Source organism: Orbicella faveolata, unplaced genomic scaffold, assembly GCF_042242905.1.
Source record: "Orbicella faveolata isolate gen_17 unplaced genomic scaffold, um_ofav_v1 contig_2, whole genome shotgun sequence".
NCBI lineage: Eukaryota > Metazoa > Cnidaria > Anthozoa > Scleractinia > Merulinidae > Orbicella > Orbicella faveolata.
Window position 1 is genome coordinate 17,587,501 of NW_028301547.1, and position 22,797 is coordinate 17,610,297.

At 41.1% G+C, this 22,797-nt stretch overlaps 1 protein-coding gene across 1 annotated transcript; it reads left to right on the forward strand.

Moving 5' to 3' along the window:
- The first annotated feature begins 1,442 nt into the window (after window positions 1-1,442).
- Window positions 1,443-22,272, forward strand: LOC149112237 (ATP-binding cassette sub-family C member 4-like). Its single transcript, XM_089290016.1, has 7 exons — window positions 1,443-1,569; window positions 8,340-8,887; window positions 10,421-10,803; window positions 11,256-12,598; window positions 12,755-13,325; window positions 13,868-14,004; window positions 20,467-22,272. The coding sequence occupies exons 2-7, from the start codon at window positions 8,357-8,359 to the stop codon at window positions 21,372-21,374; spliced, it is 3,873 nt and encodes a 1,290-aa protein (XP_089146142.1). The 5' UTR covers window positions 1,443-1,569; window positions 8,340-8,356; the 3' UTR covers window positions 21,375-22,272.
- Window positions 22,273-22,797: the final 525 nt, after the last annotated feature.

Genomic DNA, 22,797 nt, shown 5'->3' on the forward strand with positions numbered 1-22,797 from the left:
GGAAACCCATGTTAGCCTTCTTCTAGGTCAAGGAGAGAAACATTCATTCCCCTTTCATTATGATCAGAAAATTAACTAATACAACTAAAGCCATATTTTTCTATACTACGACATATGATATCGTTCATTTCAGGTGGTTGGGTGTTACTATGCAGCTTCTTTCATTGCTCAGTGATAGTTGTAAACTAAGATCGTCTTCAGAAATAACAAAAGCGTCTAAAAACGCATGATCTTGAATGCGCCTTGTTTTGAAAACGAGCACGGTGAACCCCTGTTTTGTTTTTTGTTTGTTTGTTTGTTTGTTTGTTTGTTTGTTTTTTTCCAGCTATTTTGACAAAAGGTTGTCCTTACCTCGCTACATCGCAAGTTTCTTTAAAAAAAATCTGTGCGTGGGAACATTTTGGGCGCGAACGTCCTTAACAATAGGTACATCGAGGGAATAGCCCTTTTCATGGTTAATTTTTCTCATTTGCATTACAATGTAATCCAACGTGGATGCGAGGCAATTTCGGGCTAAAATTACAAAATAGCCCGAAATTGCCTCACATACATGCTAGATTTTATTGTAATGCAAATGAGCAAAGTTAACCGTGAAAAGGGCTAGTCTGGTGGGGGATGCAAACATGGTTAACTAAACAGATTGAAATTAATATTGTGTTGGAAGTCACAAACTGTATAGGATGAAAAATGAAAGCCTTTATATCCACAGTTTTCCAGTTTTCATGCCGAGTTTTTTTTCAACCAGCATGTTCAATTACACCACCCTCAATGCAAACTGAGTTGGTACAAAGGAAATTCAAACTCCTTGCATGCCAAATTCCGCTAACGAGAGCGTTTCAGGGAACCCGTAAGATAATTTCTCCCTACAAAACCACGGCAACCCGCGCTCGCCAAATAAAAAAAGTGAACACATAAATCCGCTAAGATGTATAGAACTCAACCCAATCTCGTTCCCAGAGTCTTCGTTTCCCTTGACCAGCGGTCGGAAAATAACAGCTCTGGGAGCAACCATTTCAGGTGTGCGCCATACATGCAGACTGCGCAGTGAAACCGGACGGGCAGAATTCGGTTATTTTAAAATGGTTGATCCCAGAGCTCTCGTTTTCCGACGCTGGCCAAGGGCAACGAAGACTCTGGGAACGAGTTTGAACTCAGCCGGACTGTGAAAAGATTGAGAAAGAAAGTTAACAGGGATACATATGTAGCAGTTTTCTTTAATTTAGGCTGACCAATTTTTTGCCGGGTTGAAGAAAAAAAAATTCAACTTATTATTATTATAATTATAATTATTATTATTATTATTATTATTATTATTATTATTATTATTATTATTATTATTTTTCGTGTTATATGGGTACGTGACTGCGTCTCGGTTCATAAACACGCAAATGATCTTGGCTTATATCAAGCAATCTTGCCCTCACGCTTGGTCAATAAACCATAAACATTATTGTTTATGTTCATGATCTTAAATTCCTTGAAGATCTCTTGAAACTGTGTTGGCCATGCAAGCTTTGCGGATGATCTTGACCGAAACTGTAGATGAGGTCTGAAAGGCCGTCTACTAAGGTAACTAAATGTATTGCTATCTCAGTGAAATAAGATATCAAGGAAAGCACTTCTTCGTTACGAAATGAAATTTCCATATTGGTAGGATGATTGCTACAATGTGCCAGAAAAGCCATTGTGTCCGGCAGGGAATCTTGAGCTCTGACGAGGATTCCGTGCTAGAAGCCGCTTTTATTTGCTGCCCCGTGGACGGTCCCTTCACGAAATGCATCAGAGCTCGAGCCTTTTTTAATTTGCCGTAAAACTCTAAACCCAACTAGCCAACCAGTGTACAACTTAGATCTAGACTATCTCAAGCTTTCCTATTTCCTCGGGGCACAGGGAGAAGATAGAGCAAAGAAGGGAAGAGCGAAAGGAGTTATTAGCATCCAAGTGCATCATTCGTGCCCTGATATCTAATCCAAAGTTAACACGAGAGGTTTTCATTATCTACCATTATCAGAAAAAAATAATCTTCATACTTAGAGGGGAATTACAATAGCGAGTGCGATATTGCGTAAACGATTCCCTTATTTGCTGCTGACAACATCGATCTTGAAGTCCTATCAGCTAGACTGTGGTACTCCATTAAGGGCACCATTATAAACAGACAAAGTACTCAACGTCTCTCAACGTCTCTTCAGAACTAAATTCGTAACAAGCTTGGAATCAAGTCTGGTAGAATGGAAATTCTTACAGAGAACGGCGCTACGCTTGATTGGTGTCAAACGTAATGTAAATCAGACATGTACTGTGAAGGGCGTTTTGTTCACATCCGGATGTTTTAATATTCACAATGGTCAGTCGTTGAATTGTTGAAGTCCTTCGAAAATTGATGTCTTTCATCAAAGATGTTCTTGTGTTAATGAAAACTTGACACAAGAAACTGCGAAAGGATTTCAGGAATATTCATTCCATCGCCCACGGCATCCTCACTGAACCATAACAGAGAGAAATCAAGAAAACAAAATTGCCTTCGTGTAAGTTTCGGTGGCATTCTTTAAGAAAACGTAACCATCTTAGTTTTACTCAACATTTACGCTACTTTCAGTCGTGAATTCCATCGGCGAGCGTTATAATCAATATCAGAGGAGTCTTATTATTTTATTTTGCATACGCAATAACACAATTTCGAGTGCAATTTCAAAGGATAATGTGGAAAATTAACAAGTGCTTATTTATTGAAATTTGCACGGGAAAAACATATGTGATTACATGTTTAAAAAAGAAAACTATGTCGTCTTTCGCTACTCACTGATTACTTAGGCCAATTACCCTTGGTCTTTCATTTATTTTCTGCAAGTTTCGAAGGTATTAACAAACATTCTCAAACTCATTAATAATTCATCAACCGTGAAGGAGGTTTGGATACCCGGTCTTAATTAGCATAGATTTTGACGATTTTACTTCTGCGTTTACTTGTTAGTTTTAGTTTCGATTGAGAAGATATATCAAACACTCGAGACAGGGTTTCATCGGCTATCCAAACACCTCGAATTTCGTCAAAAACTGACACTCCGCTACGCGTCGTATTTTCAACTCTCTTCTCGGTGTTTGGATATCCCGATGAACCGCTGTCTCTCGTGTTTGATATATTACTTCCGATAATGCCGGCAACTTCGAGTGAACTGTGGTAATTTGACTTTACGGAACGTACAAATTTCGGAGTGTCAAAACATTTTTACATTCAAACATCAATTTCCCCCGAAATATAAGTTAAAATGCGATGCAGTCGTACTCCACTCCTGGCTACTTCTCCAGATCAATGATTAAAAATAGTTTTAACATAAGAGATAAGCAGAGATGTCGGCAAACAATATTCGAAAGTGAGGTCACTTTTCGCTTCGTTATGGTCGACCGAACGTAGTTATATGCATAGTCAATTACTGTGTACGAACACAAGCTACGCAAATTTGCATATTTCGTACTAGTGAAATCATGGAAATCCTTCGGCAAGATCTTGAAAAGAGGTTCAGTATACTTTCAGTTAAATGAATACATTTCTACTTCACTCTTATTTTGAATGAAATGCCCATTTTACGCACGCTAATAACCTGGGAGTCCTCCACTTATTAGTTTGTGTTTCGGTTGACTGACAAGCGCATTCTTCTTTGAGCACGACAATCTCCGTCGGTAGCTATAGAGTTGTTTTGTTTGAAGAGTTGGCGTGATCTTCCAAAGTGTTTGGAAATCTTTCATTTATTTTCGACCTGCTTTGAAACTGACCTCAAATGGCCGTCGGCAGTTTTCGAGCTACACCGAATTAACTTCGGATATCTTTAATTGTAATCTGCCCTCGTAAACGACTTTTCACTCATGTTACACTTTTCTACACTCGTGCTACAGGACAGCTGCATTCATATTCAGCCAATGGGAAATCAGTTGTAAGACAACGATGGACAAGTTCAGCATATTGCCATTTTTAACCCTATTGTTCCAGTTGACAACTATGAGATATTTGTGGTTGGCCGTCGACAGACTAATATTTTTACTAAGAAAGTAACAGAAAGAACGCTTCTTTGGGATTGATTTATTTTTTACATGCATAACTTCCCTTATCTCACGTCTTGGGAATTTCAGGCCCTCACAATAAAAATCTCGCCCGTTTGGATCAGAAAAAGTTGGTACAGAAAGGGTTTCTCTCGCGCACTTATTCCGTTGCCCGCTGGTTAATCGACTAAAATATCTTAAGGAAAGTTCGGTAAATTAATAAGTCCAAGTTATCACCTTATCCTTTGCTGTTGACTTTCCGCGCGAAGCCTTCCAATAAATGTGCTAAAGGGATTACCAATATCGCGAGGCGTGGAAAGTTTCAGTTAATTAAGTGTTGCCACCTTATAAACTAAAATATTTCTTGTAGCAAGGCATTCCTCACGTCTCCGGGTCTGTGCACATTATCACGAAGGATTTGTATTTTTCGCATTTTTAGTCGTGGATACGCGTCAGAATATGCAAATTTTTCACTCACTAAGATGTAAACAAATCAGTCGATATGACAACGACCAATATAGATTTGTTCACAACATGCCAATTTGTCACTCACTTAGATGTAAACAAATCGATATGTCAACGACCAATATAGATTTTCCAACGTACCAGTAGGGAGCTTAAGAAAATCACGACGGCAACGGCAATGTCGCTAAACAAAAGGCCGGTTTAATGAGGAGAACAATGGCTGTATACACGTGCGTTATAATTCTTGGTACTCCGAGTGAAATGGCCAAATTCTGTGTTGTCTGTGTTGTCTGGAGAACGTGAACCACGACAGCTAACTTTGTAAATTTTTTAATTTACTTCGTGATAGCTTTGACAGTGATAAACATTAAACATAGTAAATGACTTTAGGGGGCGAGATTCGAAGGTAAAATATGAACTCATTTTCTAATCGACTTTGTCCTCGGCGTCGCCGTCATGGTTTCTTGCGCTCCCGTTCAAGTACACCTCGGCTTTCCTCGATTGATTCTCGTTGTATTCAGCACATCGTATGTAACCGAGTCATTGCTAGTGAAAGACTAAAAAGTGTAACTTTGTGTGTAGAGATTGAATATGAAGCTAAGAATCTTTAAATCAAACATAAACAAAGCTATTGGAAAGGTCAGTAGCACAACTTAACAGTCCATCCAACTGAACAAAACACTCTTGTAGCCAGAAGCACGAAATGCAGTCAGAAAACTATAGCAACAAAATTATCTACGGTAGGGTAACGCAGAAAGTCCCTGATGGGCCACAATAGGTGCTCCGAGAAATTCGTAAAGACCGCCAAGGTGTCAAAAAGAAATATTTCAAGAATTCAATTTTCGGGGGTGGATAAACGTTTCACTTATAATAAACATAACTAGAAATATTGCTTTCCAAGGGCAGAGTTATTTTGACTTTTTCGCGTGACCTTGTTCATTATCTTCAAAACCTTATAGCAGCTGATCAAAGTAGACCATTCCATTTTGTACGCAATGTATCCACGAATCTTTTGGTAAAAAGGCCACAAGGGAATGCAAACTTAATGGTCTGGTGTGCATGATTAAACATGTAATATGCATGTCTGATAATCAAAGTCGCGTGTAAATGCAACTAAAGCAAACTCCATTGCTATGGAGCTACAGCCTGGTATATTTGTCTTATCTTTATAGTATGTCATATCTTTTTAGCAGCGAATTCACTTAACAGTAAGGAATTGTGTATCACAGACAGAATTTCAAGCTTGAGACTCCTTCACACCCTAGGAATATAGAATTTTGCATCCTACCATATATTTTGCGGGAGATATGAATTTTACACAGTCGCAAGTCACAGACGATATAGAATGATGCACTAGTGAAAGCCTTCTGCACAGTTTTCAAGTCTAGTTTCTTTCCCCTCATGATCAGCAGCTCAGTGAGACTCTCTTCAATAGCAAACTGAAATGGCAAACATAGTTGGTAGATATGGTTTAACGTGACTTCACCCAATACGGCAGGATGCATTGGTGGTCATCACTGTTGTATTTGGTCAGTTCAGACGAGCTCCAGTGCATTTCTCTGTCGATATCGTTAGCCGAAATAAACCAGCCGAAGTCAATCGAGAAAAATCGATATCGCAAATAAATTGATTCAATCTATATCGATCGCCGATTGCTATCGATTGATGGCCGCAATCGATAAGAACCGAAGTCACAGAAAAAATTCTTTATCGATATCTATCGATTGGCAACTATCGGTAAAAATTCATAATCCCTGTCTTCAGGAATATCGATTTTTATTGATTGAAAAAAATCGACAATAACCACCCGGACTTGTCAAAGATGGCCTTGCTATTGTGTAAAATAATACCTGGAACTAAACGAGACAGGAGTTCATCTTGACATGACATGACGACTTTTAAAAACTAAGGATTCAAAGTCCAGGTAGAGTGATCTCTTCTCCAGGTCTTCTGGGGTCTAAAGCAGGATCTTGGCATATCTGTTCATCGCCGCGCTATTGACTGCATCCTGAATATCTTTATCGACAATCATGATTTCGCGTAAATCAGAGTCTACCTCAATTTCGTAAACACACTTGGTTGAACTCGGTTCAAGGAAATAGCCCGTGTAGCCGGCGTTCAAAGGGGAGGGAGAGGGGCTAGAAGCATACTTCATACTAGCTAGAAGCATACTTCACAAGTCGAACCCTTGTTTTATGAGAACGAGAAACACAGAAAACAACTTCTTCTGTACTGTTCCTGGTGAATATTTATGGCGGCGAAGTGATTACTGCTATGCTACTACAGATTACATTTTCCTTCTGGCCTACTCCAAGATCTATTCTCACGTTTGTTTCCAAGATGCAAATGATTGAAATCACTTGAACACTGACTCTGTTGTTTATTTTGCTTCACCTAAATTCCGATGCTACCATGAGACAGTGAAGGGTTTTACACTGCTACTATAGCCTGAGCTTTATCCGGTGTCGCAAACAAGCAAAGAAAGATGTAAAGCCCACAATGTTTCTGTTAGTTGTTTCTGTTCTTGTGATTTTGTTGATGATTGATAAAATTACTCAACAAAACCATTACAGACAAATTTTGCCAAACATTTTATCAGTGCAAATTGTAAAAGGACAAAAATAATTTCCGATAACAATCGATAAAAATCGGTACTACTCGAGGAATCAATCGTTTTCGATTCCTATTGGCAATCAATTTAACTCCTCGATTAATATTAATAATATTGTTATCGATTAATATCGATTATCGGTTTATCGATTGACTACACCTGGAAATACGTCACTCGGTAGACAAATGTTCAGGCTTCCGAGAATAGGTTTTGAGGTCCGGCAATCGATCAGATGATACGAAACTTTTCCCTCGAAAAGTACCACTAAAAAGAAATCAAACAGCACCAGTAGTTAGTCCGCATCCCAAACTTTAGCTGGATGAAAATTCGAAATAAGAGTGTTCCACATTCGGCAGAATCCACATGTGCCAAAAAGTTTTAATTTACACGATAAAAATAAAGCGGCTCATACCCTAAACTATCCACTCATGTGCCAACATTTAGGAGTGCCGGACCCATAGACTACAGCAGACGGTTTTTGTTCCTGAAATCCTCTCTGCAAAGTAGGGAAAGAAACTTGAAGGAAATGGGCTCGCACTTCTCGCCGCTTGAGCGTTCTTCTTATCCTTCGCATTCTTAGCGTCGCACGCTAGAAAAAGAAAGGGACTTTTCGCAGTCTACAGGACAAAAAATGAATGTTTTTGAAATGGGGCATAATGAACCTCCTTTGAAAGCTGCGAAGTTCGCAGTATTTTGACTTCTCCTACTTTGCTTTTTGTTTCGCGTTACGTATGTTCTGATTTATGCAATCCACTTTCTTTCGACTTCTCTATTTAATCAAATTTGATTGAAATGTACATTGTATGAATAGAAATAGAGTAAGGAGTGAACCATTTGACTTTTTAGGGGGGAGGGGTGATTTGGTATAGGCAGGAATACTTTTAACCCTCTCATTTCCTTTGAAGGTTCAAGTTATCGGGAGTCGACTGTATAGTTCAAATACTGGACTAGTCAGCAAAGCCATTCGGGTCGTGTGACGCCCCTTGCCAGCCCGTCTCTCACGGCTTTATTTTGCCTTGCGTGCCGCGGCGCATTAGACCCTGCTTGCAGGCTATGACAAGGTCTACTGACGTCTGATAGTAACAATAGCCAAGTCGATAACAATTGTAGCATTCGCAGCATAAATTTGAGAGCTTTGAGTAAGCCGGCGAATTCAATATGAAAGACAAATTTATCTTAATGTCAAACTCGAATTTTCTTCTCTACTGATGCGGATCTTTGTTAGTTTTCAGATTAACTGTTATGGCAAGAAAAGGATACAACAAGATATCTCCCAGTGAAGATAAAGAAGAAGTCAGCTTCGTGTCTCTTCTTTTCTTTCAATGGATGAATAGTATCTTCAAGATAGGCAGTGAACGACCATTAGATGAGAATGATCTTTTACCCCTTTCAAAAGAGAATTCTTCCACTTTTCTGGCTGATCAGCTTCAAGCAAACTGGAACAAAGAAAAAGCAAAGTGCAACAGAAATCAAAAAAAGCCTAGACTTTGGAAATGCGTCATAAAGTTGATCTCGGTAAAAGATGCCATAATTATTGTATCCACGGATGCTTTGCGTTCAATTTCTACCCTTCTTCAACCATTGCTATTGGGATATCTTATTTCCATACTGATGTCATCTGAGCCACAAAAAGATAATCTTCTGTACGGTTGTACACTTGCTTTGTGCATAAATTCTATCATAGGAGCTCTTTGCATGCACCACTATGACTACAGATGTGAGCTGTTGGGTATCAGAATTAGTTGCGCCTTAAAAGGTCTAATCTATTATAAGGTAAGCACGAAAAGTCTAGAATAGGAGAGGAGGGAGCGTGGTCGAGCCCGGAGGGAAGAGGGGAGACTCCTTGTCCTTTTACTTGTATTTGAGAGGAAACAAATGTCCAGCTGTAATGAATGAGGGATTTTGCGAAATTTGAAAATGCGGAGCTCCAGCTGTGCTCTGAACACCATCTTAAGTTGCGCAATCTAAATTGTGAAACATTTATTTTGATAACTTCTATCCTAGGAATTCTATGGCGAATTCCTTCATTCAGAACAATTAACTCAGTCAAACCTAGCAATCCTGAAAATTTGAGGTCAAAAGCTTCAATCCTTCTTGAGATACTTTTTCTTAAAGGCAAAAAAAACTCATTTTGAGAAAACGAGCTTTGAACTTACAGGGAGAAATGCTTCTCAAAATAAAACTTCAATACCGTAAGATTCGAATTCCGGTAAAAACAAAAATTCCAAATTTTTAAAGAATTTCAGGTAACCCTCCCCCTCCCCCCCCCCCCCCCTCCCCTCTTGAGTGGCATGTCTGAGAACTAGCTAGGTGTAGCTAAGCACAGTGATCACCATTAATAAGTTGAACATTTTGATTTGACTATTGATCGTAGGTAGGAGTAGCCACTTACAAGGTTTGATCCTGTTTCCCTGTGGCATAGTTACATTTACCTAAGTGCTTTTTTATAAGCAGTAGATTAGCAACTGATGAAACTTTCTTTGGTTATATCCTCTGGTCACCTTGAGGTATAATATGCTCAAACAGGGTTTTGCATGAAAATAATAGATTCTCGTTTGTAGCTCTCATGGGGTATGCCCAGTTTTTCGATTCCTGACCCACGACATCCCGATTTCGTGGAAGATGCTGTAACCACGGAGCTACCGAGGCAACCACCGTGGAGTGAGTCGAATATTAGCTACAAAGTAAACATCGATTTCCAGGCATTTGCTCCCAGGCCTCTCGGACTGGGAATTACCCACTCCACTGTGGTTGCCTCGGTAGCTCAGTGGCTACATCACCTTCCATGAAATCGGGGTTTCGTGGGTTCGAATCCCGCTCAGCGCATCTAATTTTTTCCGGCATTTTTTCTGTTTAATATAGATGGCATATCAGAATTTACCTTTCTGATGATGAACAATTACATTTTTGGCTACTTAGTTTGCCTTTTAATCTCATATTTAGTAAATTACGTAAATACGATTCTGTGGTTTCCCTAAAAGTCAAACCCATTTTCAGAACAACATCAGAACAGCCATGAGATGTAATCTAACCAAAACATCGCAAATACCTTACTCTTGGGGTAGCACATCTCTATATCGTTTTAATAGAGGAGTATTTCACGGATTGTAGGTTGCAGGTCAAACTACCGATACTGTGTGTTCTATGTGGACACTTCATCGAAATCAACAGAATTTGCTCTACCGCCAGCGTTAGATCGCGAAGTTGATGCAGCGTAAGATAAACTAATATTAACATACCACATTGTGCTTCTTTAATCCTTGTTTCGAGAAAAAAACCTAAGATTTAGCATTTCTTGTTTCGTAGACGCTACTTCTCAGCAAGGATGCATTGTTAAAATTTACAACAGGCCAGGTGATCGACCTTATATCAAACGATGTTCAGCGAATGGAGGAAGACACAGTCATGTGGCTTTACTTATTGTTTCCTTCGTGCTTTGTCCTCGTTGTGATAGCAGTGTTACTCGTGTATTTGATTGGCTGGCAATCTCTGATGGGAGTCCTTTTCCTGTGTTTTCTTGTGCCGTATTTCGCTGGGATCTCCTACATTAGTGCTGCACTGCGCTTGCGCACGGCAGCGCTGTCCGACAGACGCATCTCCTTAATGAACCAGGTGGTTTCTGGGATTCGTGCCATCAAAACGCGTGCGTGGGAGGACGAATATCGAAGAAAAATTCAACACACACGAAGGTAGGGGAAACCAAATGCGGTACTTAATGTTGACTCAGTGTGTAATTGCATTCACTGTAGCTGTAAGATAAATTTCCGTCACAACTCATCGTTGCCAAGTTGCGAGTTTGATCAGTTACTTCATTGTTCACTTTCCGCTGATAGAACCCGACCACGCGTGTTGTCTTTTAAGGGATAAGTGTAAGGAATAACTGTTCTTAGTTTTTGGCCCAACAGTTCTCAAATTGAAGGTTTCTGATTACTATTCTTCGTAATGTCTGGTAAAACAGTTGAACTGCTCACTCTTATTTATACAACTGTTCCTTTGGTCATTCGCTCATGTAAATCTCGGCTGTACAAGAACTCTAACGGAAATTCTAAAGACAACTCTCTTTTACTACTTAATACTACGTGCCACTAGCAGTGTTGGTAAGTGAGATATCCTCATACTTCTTTTGGGGTTTTGTTTTCAGAAGTGAAATTAACACCATCCGTAAGAAAAGTGCCATTCTGTCAGGAGTTCTTGCCTCGTGGGACAGTTCAGTATCAATGGCGACCCTGTTGTCTGTCATTACTCTTGTGCTTACTGGTCAACCCATCACACCTGTTAATGTCTTTATGCTGTTAGGTTTTATGAATTTGGCAAGATATCAAACATGCTTTCACATTTCTTCTGCTTTGTTACAAGGAAACGACGCTCATGCGTCGCTAGGAAGAATAGAAAATTTTCTCCTTTTAGAAAACCTTCCCGCCATCTTTCGTGGTCAGTCTGAAGAAGACACCAGTAACCCAGAGAGCAAGGCAACCAAAGTTACGAGTGGTCTGTCAGATGAACAGACGAAAATGGCAAAGGTATTCAATCCTGACCTAGTAAAAAATCCGCTGAACGAGCCCAGTATTTTATGTGTGTCGAATCTCACGAACAGACAAATCGAGCGGGAAGATGAATTTATTTTGCAGGATATTGAATTTTCCACAGCACCCCAAAGCCTAACAGTCATTACTGGACCAGTGGGAAGTGGAAAATCTACTCTTCTCTCAGCGATTGCTGGCGAGATCTCTGAAGTTAGCGGGACAATAACCTTCCAAGGTTCTTTTGTTTATGTTCCCCAGACAGCTTGGATCTTCTCTGGAACAATAAGAGAAAACATTCTGTTTGGTCAACCATACGATGAAACAAAGTACACCAGAGTAATTGAAGCATGCGCCCTCACAGAAGACATCCAGCGGTTTCCTGACTATGACAAAACAGTTGTTGGAGAACGCGGTGAAGTCCTCAGTGGAGGTCAGAAGGCGAGAGTAAGTTTAGCACGCGCAGTTTACGCTGATGCAGACCTTTACTTGTTAGACGATCCCCTAAGTGCTGTGGACTTAAAAGTTGGCCAACATATCTTTAAAACATGTATCAACGAGCTACTGGGCGAAAAAATGCGAGTGTTAACATCACATCAGGAACATCACATGAAAAAAGCTGATCAAGTGATTGTGTTGTACAAAGGCCGCGTGTTGGAAAAGGGAAGTTTCACTGAACTACAAGAAAAACGTATTCTAAACACAACTATTGACCCGCAATATCAGACAGTTGGGAAAGATAGCAAGCACACTAGGAGTGTTACTCGGGAAATTGAACAGAAAAACGGAGGTGATGGCTGTGAAACAATGGTTCCACAGCCCAGTGAACCTAGGAGTCTGGAAATATCACAAGAAGATCGTTCCATCGGAGTGGTTTCATCAAAGCTTTACTGGAACTACTTTAGAAGCGGAGTACATTGGTCAACAATCTGTGCAGTAATTTGTTTGTGCTTGATAGCGCAAGGTAAGAGTTCATTTTGTAACTAGTCATTCATACATAATAATTTTATTTTGTATTTCTTATAAGATTATTAAGCTGATCAACGACTATTTCATTATCATTTGCTTCTTATCAAGGTTTTGATCACATTATTTTTATTTTGTCTCTTTCTTCTCTAAGCAATGATAGTTGCTCCTGACGTCTGGCTCTCGTCGCTAACAAAGAAACTACCAGAAGATCAGAAAGACAACACAAACTTGACTATCTATGCTTGTCTAGTCAGTGCGTCCCTTATCTTTGCCGTCATTCGAGCTTATGGATTCCTTCTGGTTTCCTTAAGATGTTCAGAGCGTCTTCACGACAAAATGGTTTTAGCTATTTTACAAGCACCGGTTCATTTCTTTGATTCAAATCCCGTGGGAAGAATACTCAATCGGTTTTCTAAAGATGTAGGCTGCCTTGACGAGTTGTTGCCCAAGACTTTTCTAGTATCTGTCCAGCGAGTCTTGTTGGTGTTTGCATCAATAATCATACCAACTGTTACAAATCCTTGGCTTCTATTTCTTGTTGTTCCGTTGACTGTGTTGGTCTTGTATATATCCAAGTATTACTTGAAGACGTCCAGAGAACTCAAAAGGTTAGAGTCAATATGCCGCAGTCCAGTCTTCTCTCACTTTTCCGAGACCCTGAATGGACTGGACACGATTCGAACCAGACGAAGACAAAGGGATTTCGTGGATCAGTTTTACAGGTGATTTGGTTTAGTCTTAACGGTCTTTAGGGCGCTTTTCACTGGAGTTTTGAACATAAAACGCATCTGCTTTGATTTTGCGCGCATTACTACATAAATTGATTGGCTTGAATATCTTGTGCCATCAAGATTAATTGCGACTCGCTTGCAGATTTTTCATAGCGCCTCAAGTGTTTAGTAATGGGCGTTTCCACACTAGAGACGGATAATCCGTCTAGACGGATTATCCGTCTGCTACATTTTCCGTCTTGGTACGAGCCGTTTTCACACTAGAGACGGATAATCCGTCTAAGACGGGTTATCCGTCCAGCACGGATAATCCGTCTTAGTGTGAAAACGGAACGGTGTTCATTTTAGACGGATAATCGGTCTATTTTTGTCCGTATAGACGGATTATCCGTCTAAAATGAACACCGTTCCGTTTTCACACTAAGACGGATTATCCGTGCTGGACGGATAACCTGTCTTAGACGGATTATCCGTCTCTAGTGTGAAAACGGCCAATGACTAGTTACTTACTCACTGTAGTTTCATTCCGTTAGATATCAAGATGTTCATAATCAGTCCTATATTATGGTGATGGCCAGTGGGCGATGGCTTGGTGTACGCTTGGACCTTCTCGCATCAATGTTAATTGGTGCAGTGTCTCTGGCAGCTGTTTTGGTGTCTCAAGATGCCGGTAGGTGCATTTGTAAGGTAAATCAAAATCGGCCCAAAAACGATACTAAATCTGAGGATTTGTCATTACGAAACCACGCTTGTCTCATTCGTAATAGAGCTGATCAATATATCCTATATCATTTTGCTGTTTATCTCTTAGTTACGTGGAGGTGTATCGCAGGCACTTGCCAAGATTACCATTTCGGTTTAAACTGAGACACGGACAATTCACGTTAGTTAAGGACAGTCGCAGCCTGCAAATAGAGCAGCCTCTCATTAGCGGTCTGTTTTTTGTTTTGTTTTGATACGATAGCAGAAGTGAACATTCTTTTATGATGGAGGCGGCGTGCCGGGTAGCATACGAGCAGCAGAAATTGTTCAAAATTATACTTATCGGAGAACACTCATTTCTTCAACGTGTACCTTTTCATTTGCACTTGATAACTTGAAAGAAAAGGCCCTTCACGCCCTTTTCAGCCTCAGAAAACACAGCAAATTACATCCATTCCTAGCGAATAAAATTTTCGACGCAATTATCTCTCCAATTTTGCCTAATGCAACAAAAGTATACTTTTTATGGCAACGTACTATGCAAAAGTCTAATAAACTAGAATTTTTCAAAACTTTTAAGAACGATTCTAAGAGATGAATTTTATAGCATAATGGAACATATCGTTAAGACTTTTCTAAAAAGTGCACCTAACCCCCAAATTTTTTTTTCGCTAAAACGAATCTAGACTTTATTTGAAGCATTTGGGCGAAGAAATTTTTGAATTTGATTGAATCCTCGATTTTCTATGCCCTTTCAAAGTCGCGCTTGAAGTGTTTCACGACCGCGTCTTAGGGAGTCTGGGGCGGCGGTTGCTGATGACGTCTACCCAGGAACCAAACACAATAGCGCCTCAGTCAACTCTCTGTATTTGCTCGAGAAAATGGAACACCAAAACTAATCGTTCCGATGTGTTTTGGGACTAAAACGTCCAAGTTTTGTCTCAGAATCATTTACTTTTCGTCACTGGAGTCAGAGTTAAGTTTCGATTCGGAAGACTGCGAAATAAACTTCGATCGAGCACGTTCGACAACTGTGAACTCACTGCTTAGAGCTTTGAGAGCAATTTACAATATTTCAAGCGACGAAGGAGAAGACTTCTTTGCGGACGAGCTGCTTGTATATTAGGAATGGAAAGCTAGATACGAAGTGGAGGAGCAGGCAAACGAAAAGCAGGAAAGAAAACTCAAGGACTGCTTTGGATGGTAATTTCGTCAACGAAACATGAGATTCCCACGCGTGTTTATAGCCCGTTTACATTTGTCCTTAGCGAGAATGTCTTTTTGTCAAGGTGTGATTGTTCTGTTCAATCCAGTTTGTGTTTTACTTTCAGTTGAATGCTTCATGTTTATAAGAGCGACGTACGTGTTGCAGTTTTCGAGACTCGATGACCTCCAAAACATTGGCTTCGATCGATTGAAAATCGTATTGATTGGACCTGTATTTTTGAAACTTCACCTTGGGCTGACACCTTGCCGTGGTGGTGAAGCTTGTGTGTCTCCATGACCCGGAGAGCTGTGCCGGCGGGGACTTTGTTCCCTGGCAGGTCTAACCATGCCGGATTGGTCGAAGGGTAGAGGCCAGACGAAGAACAGCCCCTGGTCCTCCAGGTTGGGGGTTGGGCGGCGGGCTGATAACCCGCTCCCAGAAAATGCTATTTATTACAGAAACCGAAGCTAGAACCACCACTGCACCCTATCGGGAAGCAGGGGTAAAAGATGTTAACACCCGGTTGGAACAACGTGCGAAGCAGCGAATGACGCATAAACCGCCGACGAAATTGCTGTCGCCAAAAGCGTGTGTGAAGATCGGGCAATGGAATGTTAGGACAATGTTTGAGACTGGTAAGTGCGCACAGGTGATCAAGGAGATGCAGAGGTATGGTATTAGTATTCTAGGAGTAAGTGAAATGAGATGGAACTCTTGTGGGAAGTTGAGGGTAGCTACAGGCGAAACTGTGCTATACTCAGGAATGGATGAAGGTGAAAATCATGAGAGAGGAGTTGGCTTTATTCTGTCCAAAGAAGCTGCACAATGTCTGCTGGAATGGGAGCCAGTGTCTGAGAGGATAATCAGAGCCCGGTTCAACTCGAGGTGGCAGAAGGTTACCATCTTGCAATGCTATGCCCCAACAAATGAGGCAACGGAGGAGGTGAAGGATGATTTCTACGACCAGCTACAGATGGTTTTGGAGCAGGTGCCATGTAGAGATGTGAAGATCGTCATGGGAGATATGAATGCTAAGATGGGAATGGATAACACAGGCAGAGAGGAGGTGATGGGTAAACATGGAGCAAGAGCTGAGATGAATGAAAATGGTGAGAGATGGGCGGACTTCTGTCAGGCAAATGAACTGGTAATCGGTGGAACGCTGTTCCCCCATAAGGAGTGTCACAAGCGGACATGGAGGTCTCCTGATGGTGGTATTGTGAATCAGATCGACCACCTGGCATTTAGCAAGAGATGGAGGAGCTCACTGCAGGACGTTCGCGCGATGCGTGGAGCAGACGTTGGGTCAGACCACCACCTGTTGATGGCAAAAGTCAGGCTAAGGATTGCCAAAGTGAGAAAGGGGGATAGTGGCCGAGTGCGTTTTGAGGTCAGCAAGCTGAAAGATCTGGAGGTTAGGAACGCATTCAAGCTAGCACTGCATAACAGATTTGAGGGTCTGCAGCAGTTGATGGAGGAGGAGGAACTGTCAGTGGATGATGAATGGAGGCAGATTGAACAAGGTTATGTGGAGACCTGCGAGCAGGTGCTGGGTAGGGCAAAGGCAAACAGGAAGGAGTGGATCAGCAAGGAGACTTGGGAGTTAATCGAGCAGCGAAAGGTGGCAAAAAACACCATAAACATGGCCAGAACAAGAAACCAGAAGAGAGAGGCAAGTAAAAGATATCAAGAGTTAAATAGGGAGGTGAAGAGGAGGTGTAGGAGAGACAAGAGGGCGTATGTGGAAGCAGAAGCTGAGAGAGCTGAGGAGGCTGGAAAGAGAGGTGATGCAAGGACTTTGTACGAGATCACTAGAAAGCTAAGTGGGAGGATCCAGAATACTTGTAAGCCAGTGAGAAATGAGGCAGGCGTGTTGCTCAGGACAGCAGAGGAGGAGATGCACCGGTGGAGGGAGCACTTTCAAACAGTGCTTAACCATGAGGAGCCGATCAACCCGCCAGAGGTGGAGCCAAATGACGAGCTTAACATCAGGACAGGTCACGTTACACGTATTGAAATCAAGAATGCTATAAAGAAGTTAAAAAACGGGAAGGCTGCAGGATGTGACAATATTCCACCAGAGGCAATTAAGGCGGGAGGGGACACATCAGAGGAGGTTCTCCTGGGCCTCTGCAACAGGTTATGGAATGAGGAGAAGATACCAGAGGAGTGGCGAAAAGGTCTGCTAATCAAGCTGCCCAAGAAAGGTGATTTGAGCTACTGTAAAAACTGGCGTGGCATTATGTTGCTGAACATGGCAAGTAAGGTGTTTTGCAGAGTGATCCTGGAGCGCATCAAGATTGCGTTGGACGAAAAGCTGAGAGAGGAACAGGCGGGCTTTCGAGCAGGTCGAAGCTGCACGGATCAAATAGCAACACTGCGGATTATTATAGAACAGAGTATCGAGTGGCAGTCCTCCTTGTACATCAACTTTATCGATTTTGAGAAGGCCTTCGATAGTATCAGTAGAGATGTTTTGTGGAGGTTGTTGCGGCACTACGGGTTGCCTGACAAGATAGTCACCATCATCAGAGTTCTCTATGAGGGTTTCTCCGCACAGGTGGTACACAATGGACAGAAGACTCAACCATTGGATATGAGGACTGGGGTAAGACAAGGCTGCCTGCTATCTCCCTTGCTGTTTCTGGTCGCCCTGGATTGGGTGACGAGGACAGCCTTTGACAGGAAAAGAGGTATTCAGTGGACCTTTACGACATCATTAGAAGATCTTGACTTTGCCGATGATCTGGCCCTACTGTCGCACAGAATACAGGATATGAAGGATAAGACACGAGCCTTGGAGGTACAAAGTGCGAAGGTAGGCCTGAAGATCAATGCCACCAAGACAAAGCTGATGCGTATTGGTACCAAACGTGGTGATGTTGTGTCGGTAGCTGGGAAGCGGGTTGAGGAAGTGGATGAGTTCACATACCTTGGGAGCATTGTAAGCAAGAAGGGAGGCACTGACGAGGACATTCAGGCACGAATTGGAAAGGCAAGACAGGCATTTGCGATGCTGAGACCAATATGGCGATCCACGGCACTAACAACCAAGACCAAGCTGAGAGTCTTTGGGACAAATGTGAAGGCGGTGCTCTTGTATGGTTCTGAAACTTGGAGGCTGACCAAGGGATTGGAGCAGAAGTTGCAAGTGTTTATCAATAAGAGCCTGAGGAACATCTTGCGGATTTGGTGGCCTAGAAAAATCAGCAACAAGGACCTTTGGAGTCAAACAGGGCAACGACCGATAGAGGAAGAGATAAGACAGAGAGCTTGGGGCTGGATCGGCCACACACTGAGGAAACCAGATGGACACGTAGTCAAGAGGGCACTAGAGTGGAACCCACAGGGGAAGCGAAAGAGAGGGAGACCCCAAAACAGCTGGAGGCGCACGAGAATGGCAGAGTTGGCGGCGAAGCATGTTACGTGGAATGAGGCAAAAGGCACTGCACAAAATAGGGTTAGGTGGCGCGCGCTAGTTGAGGACCTATGTTCCACTTAGGAACGAAGAGGATTAAGTTAAGTTAAGTTAAGTATTTTTGAAGCTGCGGGAAGCAAGGCGGAAGGAAACATTTCACACAATTACCGATTTCACATTGTCACACGTTTTAAAGTCTTAACTCCAAATAACCAATGTAAATTGTTCTCAAAGTTTGCAGTGAAATTCGTCGGATAAGCGAAAAGGATGTGTTCCCTAAGCGGTCCGCAGATAATGTTACATATTTTCGACGCTATTGCACAGAATCTTTGTTGCACTGCTGATTTCCAAACCTTCGAAAAACTCTGTGAGTCTAACAATTTTGTTATCATGTAATTCTAAAGGATTAATCTTCGACTTTCGTCTAAATCGAAAGAGAAATAAGTGTTGGTTAGCGGCGTACAGTTGCGATCTATTTACATATCAGTATAACGCTTCTTGATCATGATCGGATCACACAAATTTGCCGGTTATGTTATAAATAATGCGGGATTGGAAGATATAGGTTGTCGGTAGTATTTCTACAAATTGCTGGTTAGCTTTAAGCAGAAAATTTATGAAAATAGCGTTCGAAAGTCTGCGGAACAAATTCCAGTGAGAGTTCTTCAATGGTTCTCACAGATTCAGTTCGCTTGTTTCGGTTCGACAAAATCAACCATCGTTTACGTCTTTATTGCACCATTAGCCGATCATCGTCAGTAAATTGTACAGTATATCTTTCTTAAATCTGGAATATTGCTGCAACAGCCGATAGCACCTCTGGAAGGCGTTTCTGCGGACTTTTCGAATGTGTATTGCACCATCCTGAAGGAAATGAGAGGACGTGAGATATCCAACCTTCCTGGGTAGACATCAGAAGGGCCGCAGGACCCATTCTCCTCAAACTCGGTCGTGAAACAAAATGGCGGTGTTTTGGAGCTATTTTCGAGATTTCGTCGGGGCACAGAAAATCGAGGATTTAACGGAATCCAAAAATTTTTTCGCAGAACTATTTCAAATAACAAGTAGATTCGTTTTAGCGAAAAAAAATTTGGGGGTTAGGTCACTTTAAACAATTATCTTCATTGCAAGCCATCGGCGAACTTATGACTTCTACAGATAATTATATTAACATTCAATTAGGAAAATTCATTTCATTTTGCTTTGATCTACGCAATATTCTACTCTCAAATTAAACCAATGAAACTTGATCGCTATATCATAATCTTATTATATGTTCACGAAAATCATTACTGTTTTAGTTTTAGTTTTAGTTTACAAAAGCTTTTGCAACACTGTATTTTTGGTCATGCAAATAAAGCTAGTTGTTGTTGTTGTTGAGATCGCTGTTTCGAATGCTCTCTCTTGCTTGGAGCAATGAAACTATGATCTTGGTCAATAATTCTCTTACCCATGACCTTGTTTACACAACCCTTTCAGTGCAGTGAAGACCGAGTGAGGAGCGCATGCCGTCTTGGCAGAGGTGGCGGATAGAACTGCGCACGAGCAGAATATTAGATGCGAGTAAGCGCAGTAGCAAGGAACTATTTAAGATAGTCTACTTACAGGTGACGGAGGTCTCTTAACCAATCAAAAGAAGAAAAATATCCGTCATATGATAATGTGGAATTAGTCTATTTAACGGAAAGTTGTATCATAGGGCGCGGTATTTTTATTCGTCAAGTTTAAAAAATAATACCCAGCCGTATCATACGACTGAATAATCTGAATAATCTCTTATCGTTTTGTTCTTTTGTTTTAATCAGCTTGGGCCGGACTTGCGCTTGTTTATGTCATCCAAACTTCGATAAGTGCTCAATACGCTGTCAAGAAAACCTCGGATGTCGAGAATTTCATGACCTCAGTTGAACGAGTAATGACGTACACCAAACTTGACTCAGAACCTGGATACAAAGTGCATAGGCTTCCCCCAAACCAATGGCCACACGCAGGAAATATCACATTTCAAGATGTGTCATTAACGTACTATCCGGGGGGACCTCGAGTACTGAAGAGAATAAATCTTAACATCAAAGGAGGAACAAAGATCGGTGTTGTAGGCCGCACAGGTGCAGGCAAGTCATCTTTTGTGGCAGCTCTCATGCGCATGCCAGATGCTGATGGAGACATACTGGTCGATGATATTCCAATCAAACAGATCAATCTCCAAGAGGCTCGACGATGTATATCCGTTCTTGGCCAAAGCCCTGTTCTGTTTAGTGGATCGCTGAGAAAAAATCTCGATCTCTTAGAGCAGTTGCAGGATGCAGATTTGTGGCGAGCTTTGGAGAATGTGGAACTCAAAGCGTTGGTAGAGGGTTTAGAGGGAAAGCTAAATCACGAACTCTTGGAACGTGGAGCAAATCTCAGTGTAGGAGAGCGACAGTTAATTTGTCTGGCTCGTGTGCTGTTGCATCAAAGCAAGATCGTCATCTTGGATGAGCCCACTTCACATGTGGATCCAGAAACAGAACAAACAATCTGGAACGTAGTGCGTGAGAAACTAAAGGACTCCACAGTTATCACTATAGCTCATCGTTTAAGCACCATCAAAGACTGTGACATGATTTTGGTTTTGAGAGATGGGGAGGTTGACGAATGTGATAAATTTGACGCTTTAGTAAATAAGAAAGGAGGTGCTTTGAGTGAAATTACACGAGTTGCAGGTATCTAGATAGGCCAGTAGCCTCTTTATTGACAAAAGGAGGCAAATCTATAGACCCCTTTCAATTTGAATCAATTTTTGGCGGCTCTTCACTTCTCGCTCATATCGAAAAAAAATCAGAAATGTAGCAGTTCTCGTAAGCTTGTAATTCTTTGCTTGTAAGAGGCTGTTATTGTTTTTGGGTTAGGGACATTGTTTCTGTTGCTTATGTTTTGTCAGGAGTGCTCAACGGGAAAAATTTTAAAATTGACTTGTTGTTGCTCGAAAGTATTGACATCCAATAAGAGATAAATAGTTAATAATTAACAACCGTGGGAAAATAATATCCGCTCCGCACTGCCAGCTAGTAGAAGATAGCTAAATGAAGTTGCCAGCCAGGAAGCGTTTGGGGGATGCTTTTTCCCAGCCAGCACAACTTAAGAAACGCTGGTTTTCCCAGCAATTTTTACATTACTTTTTGCGCCAGCCAGGAAGAGTATAAATAACTTTTTTAATTCAATTTAATTAATCAATTAATTATAATTAATTAATTAATCAATTATGACTAAATTAACTAGTGAACATGAAAAAACAAAAATTTTACTTACCTCAAAAAGGAAACACTACAATTATCATTGAATGGCAGTAAGATTAGGACAGTTGTCCATCCATGCAATAATTCATCTAGCGGTAATTTATAGCCCTCCGCAAAACAATTGTCGCTGAATCTATCATAATTGAACTGTGTCCAAGGCCACAAAGACTACAAGAACTCATTGCTCCATTCAGCTGTTAATGAAAAATGAAAAGTAGATTGCATTTTTTCTTCCAAATGTATACAGACTTCAATGGAGATGTAGCATGCATAAAAAAAAAGTAAAATCAAATAGAATAAGATGTTTGTTGTAAAAAAGTCTATAGAAACCATTTATTTTGCCATAAAATGAGCAATACCTAGAAAATGAAAACTTACGATAAATTAATTGCTTAACTGCCACTGCTGTTTAGGGTTGTCAGCGTTTTTAGGAAACCAATACCGCAACGGACCCAGGTTCAGACTGCCTTAGTTACCTTTTGAAACTGGTAGATAATTTCAAATGTACTATAGTGGATTTTATGCTCGGATCTGTTCAATACTTAGAGTTAGCTCTACTAATTTACAAATTGTAATTGAATTTTTCCTCTCAGTCCATAATGGGAGGAACAAGGGCTGGAAATGAACCTCGAGCTCACACATTCCAGTTTTTAAACTGCTCTGGTGTACCTGCCCCCTTCAAACTTAACGACATAACTTTTTGACAGCCCCGAGTATATCTTTAAGTATTGGTGGCACTTATGAGAAATCGTACCTGTTCCTCAGAATCTATAATCCAGACTGTATTAAAAGTAAGTAAAGATGTTACGAAGTTTTGGAGTCCCTTGCGAGATCACAAACACTTCTCTAAAATAAGTT